Genomic DNA, 13,258 nt, shown 5'->3' with positions numbered 1-13,258 from the left:
GTTGCTGTAGTAATTAAGAGCGCAAACCCCAGGGTTTTCTCAGTGTGACCCCACCCCAAATCCTAAATGCTTAGCTTATGTGAAATTATACCTACTCTAGGCCTGAGCACATAAGTTTCTCCTTTTCTAACGGCAGTCACTGGTTGTGGCTTCTCTGTGAATGGTATGAGGCATTGTTATTTTGCCCAATATAGTCGCTCTCACTTTAAAGAGTCTAGTAAATCTAAATTAACAACAGATAATGTTCATTTGACCTTATAAAAATCCTCAAATCATTCTCTAAAATGGACGGCTCTGGCAACTTATAAGTCACTAAGTTTGCATACTGGTATTTCAAATATATAGCTTTATAACATAAGAATTTTAACTTTCAAAAGATTAAAATTTAAACCTGAAGAAAAAATTTATTTCAAAACATTTAGGGATTTGATTTTTCTGTCTTATTTTTAAAAGTTAAATAGAAAATAAAAAATGAAACATTTTGAGTATAAGCTGACCCAAGGTAGCCGGGTGGTCACACTGATTACAGAGGTTGTCTACAGCTTCTGGATCAGCATGGCAGAAGCACCTCCTCCTCCATTGCAAATACTGGCAAGACCATATTCTCCTTGCTTCAGAGCATGAACCAAATGAGTGACAATCCTGGCTCCAGACATCCTAGGATTAAGAAAGAATTTTGGTTCTTTAATAAATAAGAATTTATGAGTCACACAAAAAAGGTTTTATTGAAAAGATTATTTGCCATTATAGGTGAATTTCATTACTTTTCTTAAACTTGGGAGAGTTGTTCCAAGAATGGGTACAGGACTTCCAGTCAAGATGGAGGCCTAGACAGACACACTGCCATCTCCCTTCATAACTCAGAAGGAATACAACTATCTCAAAACTACAGACAGCCAGAAATTCCAGAAAATTGAGCTGCATGGAAGTTTAACAAAGATATAAAGAAGAAATACTCATCCAGACAGGTAGGAGGGGTGGAGCTGAGGCAGAGAGGATATGGTGTGGTGGCTGGAGGGACACCTGGGGCATGCTCCCAACACTAGACCAGACCACACAGCTCACGGTCCCAGTGCCAGGGAAAATAAAGCCTCATTGCTTCTGACTGTGCAAACCCAGTGAGGGTTGGGGCGGAGGAAGAAAACTGCCAGTCTCTCAGCAGAGTCCGCTTGTTTAAAGGGCCCCCATGTTCCTACAACATCCACAGACCCACCCACTCTGGGAACGATGGCCAGGGCAGCAGCTAGAGGGGTACCAGTACCATATGGAAGTGGGAGAAGTGCTTGGAAAGGGGGCGAGTACCAAACAAGTGGTATTGTTCCCTCTCAGACCCCTCCCCCAAATATAGCACCACAATGCGGTGAAATGGGTCGCCTATACTGATGAATACCTAAGGCTCCACCCCTAACAATATAATAGGTGCAACAGCTCTACCTAAGACACAGGCAGGCAAACACAGGAACCTGTCAAGTTGAGGAGACAGAGAAGTATAGCCCACAGAGGGAATGGATCAAGGTTCCAGTGGGAAAACTAAGCGACAGGGAGATTCCCAACCTAACAGACATACAGTTCAAAACAGTGGTGATAAAGATGCTCAGAGGCCTGACAGATATACTGAAGTATGGCAAAAGCATAAGGGAAGAAGTGAAGGCTATGCTAAATGAAACGAAGGAAAATCCACACAAAACCAATGGTAAAGGGAAGGAAACTGGGGTTCAAATCAATGATTTGGAACATAAGGAAGAAATAAACAGTCAACCAGTACAGAATGAGGAAACAATTGTAAAAATGAGGAAATATTTAGGAACCTCTGGGACAACTTTAAACATACCAACACCCGATTTATAGGGGTTCCAGAAGGAGAAGAGGAAGAACAAGACACTGAAAGCTTATGTGAAATAATAATGAAGGAAAACTTCCCAAATTTGGCAAAGGAAATAGACAAATCCAGGAAGCACTGAGCGTTCCAAACAAGCTAGACCCAAGGAGGACCACACCAAGACACATCATAATTAGCCCTGCTTGGTGTAGCTCAGAGGATTGAGTGTCAGCCTGTGAACCGAAGGGTCACTGGTTTAATTCCCAGTCAGAGCACATGCCTGTATTGCAGGTCAGGTCTCAGGTTGGGGGTGTGTGAGAGGCAACCACACATTGATGTTTCTCTCCCTCTCTTCCTCTCCCCCTGTCTCTAATAATAAATAAATAAAAATATTTTTTAAAAAAAAGACATATCATAATTAAAATGCCAAAGGTTCAAGATAAAGAGAATCTTAAAAGCAGCAAGAGAAAAGCAGAGAGTTACCTACAAAGGGGTGCCTATAACACTCTAAGCTGATTTCTCAAAAGAAACTTGGCAGGCAAGGAAGGGACTGGCAAGGACCTACAACCAAGATTACTTTATCCAGCAAAGCTATCATTTAGAATGGAAGGGCAGAAAAAGTGCTCCCCAGACAAGGTAAAGCTAAAGGAGTTCATTATTAAATAAAATGTCAAAGGGATTTAATTAAGAAAAAGATCAAGATTATGAACATTAAAATGACAACAAACTCACAACTATCAACAACTGAATCTAAAAAATAAAAACAAAATCCAACTAAGCAAACCAGAATAGGAACAGATCAGAGGTGTGGGGATGATTTGGAGGGTTATCAGCAGGGAGGGGGTAGGGAGAAAAATGGGGAAATGGTGCAGGGATTAAGAAGCATAACCGGAGCCCTGGCTGCTGTGGCTCAGTGTATTGAGCCAAGTATCGCTGGTTCGATACCCAGTCAGGGCACATGACTAGGTTACATGTCAGGGGGCGCAAGTGAGAGGCAACCACACAGTGATGTTTCTCTCCCTCTCTTTCTCCTTTCCCCTCTCTCTAAAAATAAATAAGTAAACAAACGAACACATACATAAATAAATTCTTTAAAAAAAAAAGCATAATTGGTTGGTACAAACAGACAGGGAAAAGTTAAGAAAATACAGGAAACAGTAAAGCCAAACAACTTATATGCACGACCATGGACATGAACTAAGGGGGGTGGGATTACTGGAGGGAAGGGTGGTAATGGGCAGAGGGGAGCAAAGGGAAAATAAATTGGGACTACTGTAACAACATAATAAAATACACTTAATAAAGAAAAAAAGGGGACTCTACGGGCTCATGAGGAGGACCAGGAGTCCCCATTCCCCTGCACCCCATTTCTCCCTTTCCCCTCAATAAACCCATTGTCTGATAAAAAAAAAAAAAAAAAAAAAAGAATAGGTACAGCTTTTCTAGAAGTCCAACTGTAGAATTTAACCCTAAATCTTCTTCAGAATAATACAATATTAGTTTTCAAGCAATGAATGTTACGAATACGTGTTCAGTGTTTGCCTGTCATAATTGTTGTTTGCATTATGAAGGGTGGATAGGAAATCTTTAACACAGAGTAGTAATAACATATCATGAAGGACTTTTAGATAGAAACACAAAGGCAACCATTAACCTACTTCAGAGTATTTGTTTGACAATTTTACCTACCCAATTGGATGTCCCAGAGAAACAGCTCCTCCGTTGATATTCACTTTTTTAGGATCAATCTCCAGCATTTTAATGTTTGCTAGTACAACCAGACTAAAGGCTTCATTTATTTCCCACATTGTAACATCATCTTTTTTCAATCCTGCATCTTTAAGAACCTAAAATTTAAAAATATATAGGTTATTTTTCAATAATTAACAGTTAAAACTTCATTGTTTTGTTGAAATTCTGCAATTTTGGGCTAAATTTTATTTTTTCAGTTGCATGTGATACAATACTATACTGGTTTAAAATAAGTCTGGCTAAAGGTTTATCTATCTTTTCAAACAGCTCTTGGTTTTATTGACCTTTTCTATTGCTTTTCTAGAATATTTTGTTTATTTCTGCTCTGATCTTTTAAATTTCCTTTCTATGCACCTTGTGCTTTGTTTTTCTCTTTATAGTTCCATTAGGTATAAGATTACTTATTTGGTATTTTGTGTTCTTTGAGGCAAGCCTGTATTGCTATTAATTTCCTTCTGTGAACTGCATTGAAGTGCCCTATAAATTTAGTTATTGTGTTTTCCTTTTGATTTGTCTGAAGGTACTCTATTTTTTTTTTTTTTTTATTGATTATGCAATCCAACTTTATTTTCTCGGTGCTGGAACCATGAGCTGTAGTATCTGGCCCGGAACTGAGATTGCTCCCCAGGTGTTCCAGCTTTTATAATGTGTGACTTCCCTTTTCACCACAGCCATAGCTGCCATATTGCATCCTCTCTACCCCGGCTGTGCCCCTCCTACCTGTCTGGATGACTATTGCTTTATATCTTTGATGGACCTCCATGCAGTTTGATTTTCTGGTAGTTCTGCTTGTATTTTGTATTGAGGTAGGTGGAATCCTTCTTATGGCTGTGCAAGGAGGCGAAGCATGTCTACTTATGCCTCCATCTTGGCCAGAAGCCCCTGGAGGTACCTTGATTTCTTCCTTGATCTCATTCACTCACTCTTTGGCAGCAAGTTATTTAGCCTCCACATGTTTGTGTTTTCAGTTTTCATGTAATAGATTTCTAGTTTCATACCATTGTTACTAGAGATCATGCTTGGTATTTCAATCTTAAATTTACTGACACTTATTTTGTAGGCTAACATATGGTCTATCCAGGAGAATGTTCTGTGTGAACTTGATAAGAATGTATTGCCTGATTTGGGGGTGACATATCCTTAAAATTTCAGTTAAGTACTGTTCTAATGTGTCCCTTAAGATAACTACAGTACTCTGTGTTTTCTGTCTGGATGATCTATTTATTGATGTCACTGGAGTGTTCAAGTCCCCTACTATTACTCTGTTAGTGTCAATCTCACTTTATCAGTCAATATTTGCTTTATATATTTAGGTCCACCTAAGTTGGATGCATAGATGTTTAAGGGAGTTATATCCTCTTGTTCGATTGATCCCTTTATCATTATGAAATGACCTCCTGTCTGTTACAGCACTTGTTTTAATGTATTTTGTATGACATAAGTATTGCTACCCCCAGTTATTCTTTTTACAATTTATATGAAATATCTTTTGCATCCCTCTATTTCCAGGCTTGTCTTCCGAACTGCTGAATCAGTTCTCTGCTTCATCTAATCTAATGTTGATTCCTGTAAATTATTCTTCATTTAAGTTACTGTATTCTTCACTTCTTTGCTGGGCGTTCTCATTTTCACACAATCTTCCTACAAGTAATTGAGCATCTTATAACCAGTGTTTTAAATTCTGTATCTAGTACAAAGCTTGTCTCCATTTCATTCAGATTCTTCCAGAGTTTTATCCTGGTCTTTCATTTGGGCCATATTTCTTTGTCTCCTCATTTTGTCTGCCTCTCTGTGATGGTTTCTATGTATTTGGTAGAGCTAGTACATCTCATCTTGGCAGAGTAGCTCTATGTGGAAGGTGTCCTGTGGGGCATCTCCCTGGTAACCTGAGGTGGTTGCTCCATGTGTAGGTTGTGTGTACCCTCCTAATGTAGTTCATCCTTATTTGCTGTTGGTACGTCAGGAGGTGAGGCTGACTCTCATGAGGGCTGGACTTGACTACAGCAGGCACAGACTTTTTTCAGGGGCAGCCTCCACAGAGGAAATTGTTGCTTTAGTGGGGCTCTGGTGCCAGCCAAGTCCGCCCTTTGCTGTGTCATTTATGGAGCTGGTTGGGTGGTGCTCTGGCATGGTCTGAAATCGGCCACCAGGTGTGTTGGTTCTGGAGGCTCTTAGGAGGGTTGTTAGTGATGTCAAGGTCAGCCATCCTTTGTTCCTGGCTTGGTGCTACCTGGTAGGAGCTACAAAGTGGCCTGCAGTTGCTTGACACTTCTGCTGGGCTTGAAGGCACTGGGAGAGACCATCCTGCAAACCAAGGCTGGCTGCCACTAGTGTTAGATATGGGATACTTTGATGGGCACAACAGTGAGCTGAGGCCAGCTGTCCCTTGTACTTTGCTGTGGCTGCTTAGTCGAAGCTATATTCCAAGCCAAGACTGGCCACTCTTTATGCCAGATTTGTGAAGTTGAGACCAGTCAGTTCTTGTGCCAGGCTTGGCCATTTAGCAAGAGGTACAAGGCACACTGAAGCCAAATGATGCTTGTTTGGGTTTTGTGGACCTTTGTGATTTTTTGGAAAGTCCACAGTGCAAGCCAAGGTAAGGCACCTCTGTGGCAAAGCTGCTCGAAGACATTCAAACCAGTTGCATGATTTGGGGGGGTGGGGCCTCAGAGTAAATCAAGAGCAGGGCAAACAGTGTTAGCTAGGTTAATGGAGAGCTCAATTTAGCATCCGCCAGCTGTACAGAGGCAGGGCTCAAAGGAACAATGGTGCCTACCAGCACTTGCATGCAGAGCCCTGCCCCACCAGCCCTGTCCCTGAATCTAGTCAATTCCATTCCTTCCCATATGTCCCCCTGTGCTAGAGCCAAGAAGAAGTGAGACAGTGAGATTGTGAGCAACCAAGTCTCTGCATGGGCCCTGTAAGAGGACCGCCTAGGACGCCAGCAGCCGTCTCTCACACTTAATTGCAGTCCCCACTGTTTTTCACAGCCAGATGTTATGAGGACCTCTTCTTCCTGGCACTGGAGCCCTGGGCTGGGACCACTCACTCCTCCGAGGGGATCCCCACAGCCAAAATATCCCTTCAATTGTTAACTGCCTCAGCAAGGGTGTAGGATCTACCCATTCCATGCCTCCACTTATCCAAGTCTTCACATGGCTTCCTCTGCATTATCTGTAGTATGAGTTCTGTTCACCTAGTCTTCAGGTAGTTCTCAGTGATGATTGTTCTATAATTTAGTTGTAATTTTGATGTGGTTCTGGGAGGGGGTGAGCACTGTATTTACCTACTCTGCCATATTGAACAGAAATTCAATTTGTGTTTCTTTTTGATACAAGATATATTTAAATAAGGCGTTTCTTAGCTTCCTGGAAGAAACTCCAATTTTAATTTCTCAATTTACTGCGTTGTCATCAAGGGATTTTGTTTTTAAGCTGGCTGCTCGTCGTTTATTTTACACTGGGGACAAGGCATGTGGTCACGGGTGTCAGGAAGGCTTGCGTGTGGCTTGGGTGGTAAAGAGAGGGCTCTCTCAACCTCCTTTTTGGTGTTCTGCTGTTTTGATATAAAAGAGCCCACTGCTTCTGCTTGCTGCAGTCTGCCTAGTTTGTGGGGCGGGGTGAGGAGGGGGAACCGGGGCACAGAGGGAGGCATGGGGAGGGGCTCAAAAGAGCCCACTGCCTCTGGAAGTCTGGTGGCGGCCACTCAGGATGGGGGGAGGTGCGGGGCGGGCAGGTGGCTTCCTTGAGGCTTCCAGAGTCAGGTCACAGGTGATCATGCTGCTGGAGGCCTGGGGGGAACCTCGAGTGCTCTGGGGATTCCAGCACCGTGGCCATGAACGAAAGAGGACTTCCCAAAGCAGCAGCTCGCCCACCAGTAACCCGGGTCAGCCTTGCAGTGACCAGGGTGGTTGGGGAGGACTTCCTCAGGGTACTCGGCACTTCTACAGGAGCTGTTACTGGAAGTGGAGCCCAGGCAGCGCCCACAGTAGTCGTGGGTGGCCACGAACGACCTGCTGCAGGGGATGGCTGTCATGCTTTTGCTTGTGGAGTGGCGGGAACCTCGGAGGCAACCCCTCACGGCCCTCGGTGCACGATCATGGGTACCCGGGGCCGGGTTCCAGGCCACAGAGCCTATTTGCAGAGGAAACCGCGAGAGGCCAACCTACGACTGAGACGTGCGGGCGTCCGAAGGATTTTATTTGCGCTATCTTACTGATATTTTGTAGAGAAAGAGAAACTTGGTCTATCAAATAAAAGAAGTATATTAATCTGTACTGTTAGTATCTTAATGTTTTTACTGTGTTGCTTATAGTTTCTGCTTTATAAACGTTGCTGTGGAGTTATTTGGGGCACAGATATTCAGTTATTGTAACTTTACTGTAAATTTTTATTTAAATTCTTTTATTTCTTTAAAGTGTTTTAAAATATCTCTTGTTTTGGCAGTTCCTCATAGGCAGAAAGGTTTTATGATGGTAGTGATTATCTTTATAAAATATTGCTTGTGCTCTTTTTCTTTAGAAATTTTTATGTTGTAAGCATCGATAAAATTAACATGGAACTACTCCTGAGCCTTCCTGTCTTCCTCCATTGGGCTCAGGTAACTTTAAAGCTGTCGAGTTCAAGCAGCTTCTTCTGTTCCAACAGCATGGGACACAGCACGGCACCCAGTGTAGACACTTCTCTAGCTCTCAGAATCTGGCTGGGTCAGGCATCTACCCTCAGAACCCAGAACTGGCTATCACCTTTTCAGTGTAATACATTCACTTTCAATTGTATAATTTTGTCACTTTCTGAGATCTGCCATCTCTGGACAGGTCATCGCTCCCCACTGTTTCCTGACCCTTCTCTGCCCTTAATCTCCATGCATTTGTCTTAATCTCAGTGCTGTGCTCGGAAGTTCACTCTCTTGTATGAGGGCCTCCTTCTCCTGAAACAATGTGTGTTCGGTCTTCTAAGATTCCTCGACAAACCTCCCTGAGGCTCTTTTCTTATGACTCATCAGCAACTTTCCACAGAGACTGAGACTGACAAATTGGAGTAGGTAGGTTTTCTGTATCTAGTCTTACTCTAACACCCGCTCCTAACAGTTCTCTTTCTGGATGGAGACCTTTCCTTCTCGTAATGAGTATTTGCTTTGAATTCTAGAACTGGGACCCTCAGCATCCCCTTTTACTCTGCCATACCAAACTCCCACTTTGTGGTTACTGCACTGGTGTGTGACTTACAAGTAATTCAAGCTATGCTCTAGGATATGAATAACATTTAAAATATAAAACCTGCAATCTTGGTACAAGCAAACCAAAAGTTGGCAGAATAGAGTATGTTCTCACCTTAGGTACAGCATACGCAGGTGCAATTGGAAAATCAATAGGTTCTACAGCAGCATCAGCAAATGCTTTATAAAAAAAATTAAAAGTTTTAAAAATCCTTTCTATAAGCACCCAAAGCTGTATCTAACAACTTTATATTTAATATGAAAAAGTGCAAGTTACCTAACCCCTGTAATATATGCAAATGTAGTTCTTTCTTTCCTAAGATTCTGTATAAGCCATTGATTTTCATGAGTAGGGGTTGGAGGGATTTGCCTCCAGGGACACTGGCATTATCTAGAGGTATTTGTGCTTGTTGCAGTGGGTACAATGCCACTTTCTGTGGTACCTAGTGGTAGAGACCAAGGATACCTACAATGTACAGAACAAACCCAAAACAAAGAATTATTGTAAAAGGTGAATAGGGCTAAAGTTAAGAAGCCATGTTCTAAACTAAAAATAAAATGCAGTAACAAGGTTTTTTGTAAACTAACAAAATATCCATTTAACTCATTATGAAAAAATGTCTTTTTAACTCATTACAGCTAAAAATAGGCTTAAAGAGGTTGAGGGTATGCCAAGGCCATATAGTTAATAATAAATGCCAGAATATCTAGGTTTGCTGTTTCTAGACTCCTAATCCCATATTCTTTTTTATGTATATGGAATTTTATCTGGTGACTTTTCCCCATAATGCCAGCGTCAGTCATGTACCACATATTCTCACACTCATAGAATAGGAAAAGATTTCTAAGCTTACTTTTATAGAAAGCAAATTATAATAAAAATATTAAAGGAGCTTCTATCTCAGTTAAAATATGTACTAGTTATGTCCTGTCACAAAGCACAATCTTTTGCTAGAAATTCCTCCAATATTATGTATTACTGATCAAGAAACTCAGTTTCAGGAATGGCTTGTAGAGGTTTAGGAATAAACAGGTTCAGAACATTTCCTACCTGCTATTCTTGCCAGTGGTTTAATGTTGAGTCTCCTGGCCGCATCTGCAGTCATCAGAACCATAGCGGCTGCTCCATCATTCAGGGTGCTGGCGTTGGCTGCTGTTACTGTGCCTAAAGTCATCAGTGAGCATGGAGTCAAGCCATGCTTTCACACTGAGTTAATCTGGTTCAATAAAACAAATTCCTCCCAAGTACTGCCTATGTTGCTAGATGCATGGAAAATTACATATACAGATGGAGATAACTCCTGCCCTTGGGAAATATATATACATATAGCTAACTATAACACAATTAATGTAACAGTTTATTCAAAGCTAGCTCAGAAATACATGTGTGATGGCACTGGGTAAATGCTAGTTTACAATTCTTTAAAGGGAAAGACCAGTTCATATTTTCCCCCCTAGTCTCTTTGCTTACCCACCATAGAAAAGACACTCATATATTTTATAAATCTATCAAAATCACTTATTTTGTCTTCTCGTCAACCACTTGAAGTTAAATGTCAGTGAATACCAAAAATCACTGAGCTATACTTTTTAAATGAGAATTTTATGGTGTGTTTTTTAACAGCTTAATGGACATAACAGACCAATGCTAATATATTTAAATATACTTTTGCAATATAAATTTTTATATGATGCTTTTTAAAAAAACTGATTCTTTCCTATAATTGGTTTTGAGAGATTCAACCAGGGGAGGGGGACTTTTTTTGGTTTATTAGCACAAGTATATACAGCCAATTTTTAAAGCAGAACTGTCTTTCTCAAAGGATTTCAAAACCATTAAGAACATTTGAATCTCATTTATACTAACATTCAACAGGTATTTATTAAGGAACTACTACTGCATGCCTGGCAATGGAGGTATAACAGTGAACAACACAGCTGTCATCTCAGGTCCTCAAGAAGTTTATAGATATTTAACATAATAAGTAAACTTGACTTTCATAGCACGATAAACTTTTAAGATGAGCTACATGTGAAAACCAATTCTAAAGTCATTCTATAATCTTTCCTAGGATTTATATATGAATGGTATTAACTGTTAGGCAATTTTAAATATACTTTTATCCAAATATTTGTTTTGTTAATTTCACTTACGCTTGATGTATTGAAAATGTTAAATAGTTCCTAGATGTTTTCTAGAATTATGCAATTCCAAGAACAGATATAGTGTTAAGACTCCATGTTTTTTCTTATGCTTCATTTCTTAATACTAACCATTTTCTTTTTGGAAGACTGTCTTCAGTTTTGGAACTTTGCTAAAATCAACACGCTTATATTCTTCATCTTCTTTCACCACTACATCTGGTTTTCCTAAAACAAAAATCTTTTTTAAATTTTTAAAAAAAGTTTCTAGAGAGAGGAAGGTGGAGGAGAGAAACATTGATTTGTTGTTCCACTTATTTCTGCGTTCATTGGTTGATTCCTGTAAGTGCCCTGACTGGGGATCAAACACACAACTCTGATGTACTGGAATGACGCTCCCACCAACTGAGCTACCTGGCCTAGGCCAAAAATCTTTTAAGTTATCGTCAGTTAAGACAACAATTAGTCATTCAGTAAGAAGCTGCAGAAGGTGCCTGGTAGTCTGTGCCTCCCTTGTATGCCTGTAGAATCTACCATCTATATCTGTTAATATCTTAAAGGTTAATGCATAGCTTGACATAATTTAAATCTATTCAGCCGCATCCCATTCTCCTCTCTACACCTCCTTCTATGATCAAGGATCCCATTTTCCTAATCCCAGGGGTAGATGTTCTACCTAGGCTGGATAAGCTCTAGTATTCCATCATTCTGGGCATAGTAATAATTCCTAGAATGGAAATGTAACCTAAACCAGGTTAATGAGCCTTTACTATGGATTTATTCTGCTGCAGTTGCTCAGGAGGTCTCTTTGAGGTTTATACATGTGAACAGAGATAAAGGCAGAAACTTAAGAAACCTGTGCAAATTAAGCACAAAAGCATGAAACACCAAGAAGCTAAGAGAGCATGTCCTGATAAGTACTGTATATGTAGCTCAAATCCCTAAAACTCCAGGAGCTGAATGGTTGCTGCTATACATCCTTCAGTTCTAGAAGGTAATCCCAGAAACCTAATAATTCTTCTTTTTCCCTTAAGGTAATGAGTTGTCTGTCACTTATATTAGAAAGAATTCTAATAAATACATTCCTCAAATTAAAATAATACACTTAGTGGAATTTAATGAAATCTTATATTAAGTAGGGTTGAACTATATTCTCTGGCAACATTTCCCTTAATTAAGTAGAAGGGTCAGTGTCCTCAGTTGAAATGGAAAAGATGAAAATGTACTAATTTAAATTTTAAACATAAAAAACTTACCAACATGTAAAGTCTACTAAAAAATAAAATCTATTTTGGAACATTATCTCTCTACCTTTTACTGCAATTGTGACAGGAGTAACTTCATTTCCAAACTTCCCAGCTTCCCATGCTGCTTTACTTCTGGTGTAGGAGCTAATAGCATAAGTATCCTGTTCCTCTCGTGGAATATTCAGCTTTTTTGCAGTATTCTCAGCACAGTTGCCCTGATAAAAGTTGGAAATTTTAAAAGAACAGTTACCTTTGTATAACTTATAAAATATCTATTACCTTTGGATAACAAAATAGCAGTTAAATTTAGTTTCCTAAAATATGTTCTTCTGTACTAGGTAACTTTTCACTCATGTCTCATCTTTAAATACTTGGGTTAAACCAGAAGTTGCTTTTTCAAAGGCAAATAATTACACAGTTACAGAGAGTCCATTCTGGAAGTCAGAAAATGCCCATTCCAGTGTGTGGCAATTTATTCAATAATTGAGCCAAGCTGATGTAATGAGCATATGCAAATATTTTCCTAAAATAAATAGCTAAAATCAACAGTTATAGAGCTGATCCTTCAGTTCAATTTCTAAAATACATGTTTGAAAACAAGCAGTATTATATATTACATGGCATTTCACTAGTAAAAAGCAATAACTACCATATGAATTTTATTGTAGACATCGGTTAGCCCATCTTTTACAATCAAATCCTCAAGTTTCACTCCACCGTATGGTGTTGCTCCTCTGTTCATTACGTAGGGCACGTTGGACATGCTCTCCATCCCACCTGCCACCATCACATCCTGATCAGCAACACAAAGAAAAACCAATGTCAATGTAGATAGTAGTTGCAAACCCACTACACAGCTGCAGCAAACATGGGCTTTATTAAACATTTGTTATACAGAACACAGTGACCTTGGTGAAAGGAAATGGTTTAAAATGTGTAATGATAATTAAGATAGAGTCAGAAGGGATCCAAAATGGCAGCAGAGTAGGTAGAAGTTACACTCTTCCCCTTCCAGGACCTAACTGCAATTACAGCTGAAACATGGAACAATCAACCAGAATAGTCAACTGAAGACTAGCTG

General features: G+C 40.0%; 1 protein-coding gene across 1 annotated transcript in view; it reads right to left on the bottom strand.

The window, feature by feature from the left end:
• Positions 1-378: 378 nt before the first annotated feature.
• The window catches only part of ACAT1 (acetyl-CoA acetyltransferase 1), a 52,584-nt gene continuing 39,704 nt past the window's right edge, over positions 379-13,258 (bottom strand). The window contains exons 6-12 of the mRNA XM_090265884.1: positions 12,827-12,970; positions 12,242-12,392; positions 11,063-11,158; positions 9,840-9,953; positions 8,904-8,968; positions 3,509-3,666; positions 379-657 (exon numbers count right to left, since the gene is read on the bottom strand). Coding sequence (XP_090122010.1) covers positions 537-657; positions 3,509-3,666; positions 8,904-8,968; positions 9,840-9,953; positions 11,063-11,158; positions 12,242-12,392; positions 12,827-12,970 — 849 coding nt within the window. The 3' untranslated portion in view covers positions 379-536. The remainder of the gene's footprint in view (positions 658-3,508; positions 3,667-8,903; positions 8,969-9,839; positions 9,954-11,062; positions 11,159-12,241; positions 12,393-12,826; positions 12,971-13,258) is intronic.

This window comes from Furipterus horrens, unplaced genomic scaffold (genome assembly GCF_987537825.1).
Source record: "Furipterus horrens unplaced genomic scaffold, mFurHor1.1.pri manual_scaffold_2, whole genome shotgun sequence".
NCBI lineage: Eukaryota > Metazoa > Chordata > Mammalia > Chiroptera > Furipteridae > Furipterus > Furipterus horrens.
The sequence above is the reverse complement of the archived record's forward strand: the minus strand, read 5'-3'. Positions and strand labels throughout refer to the sequence as shown.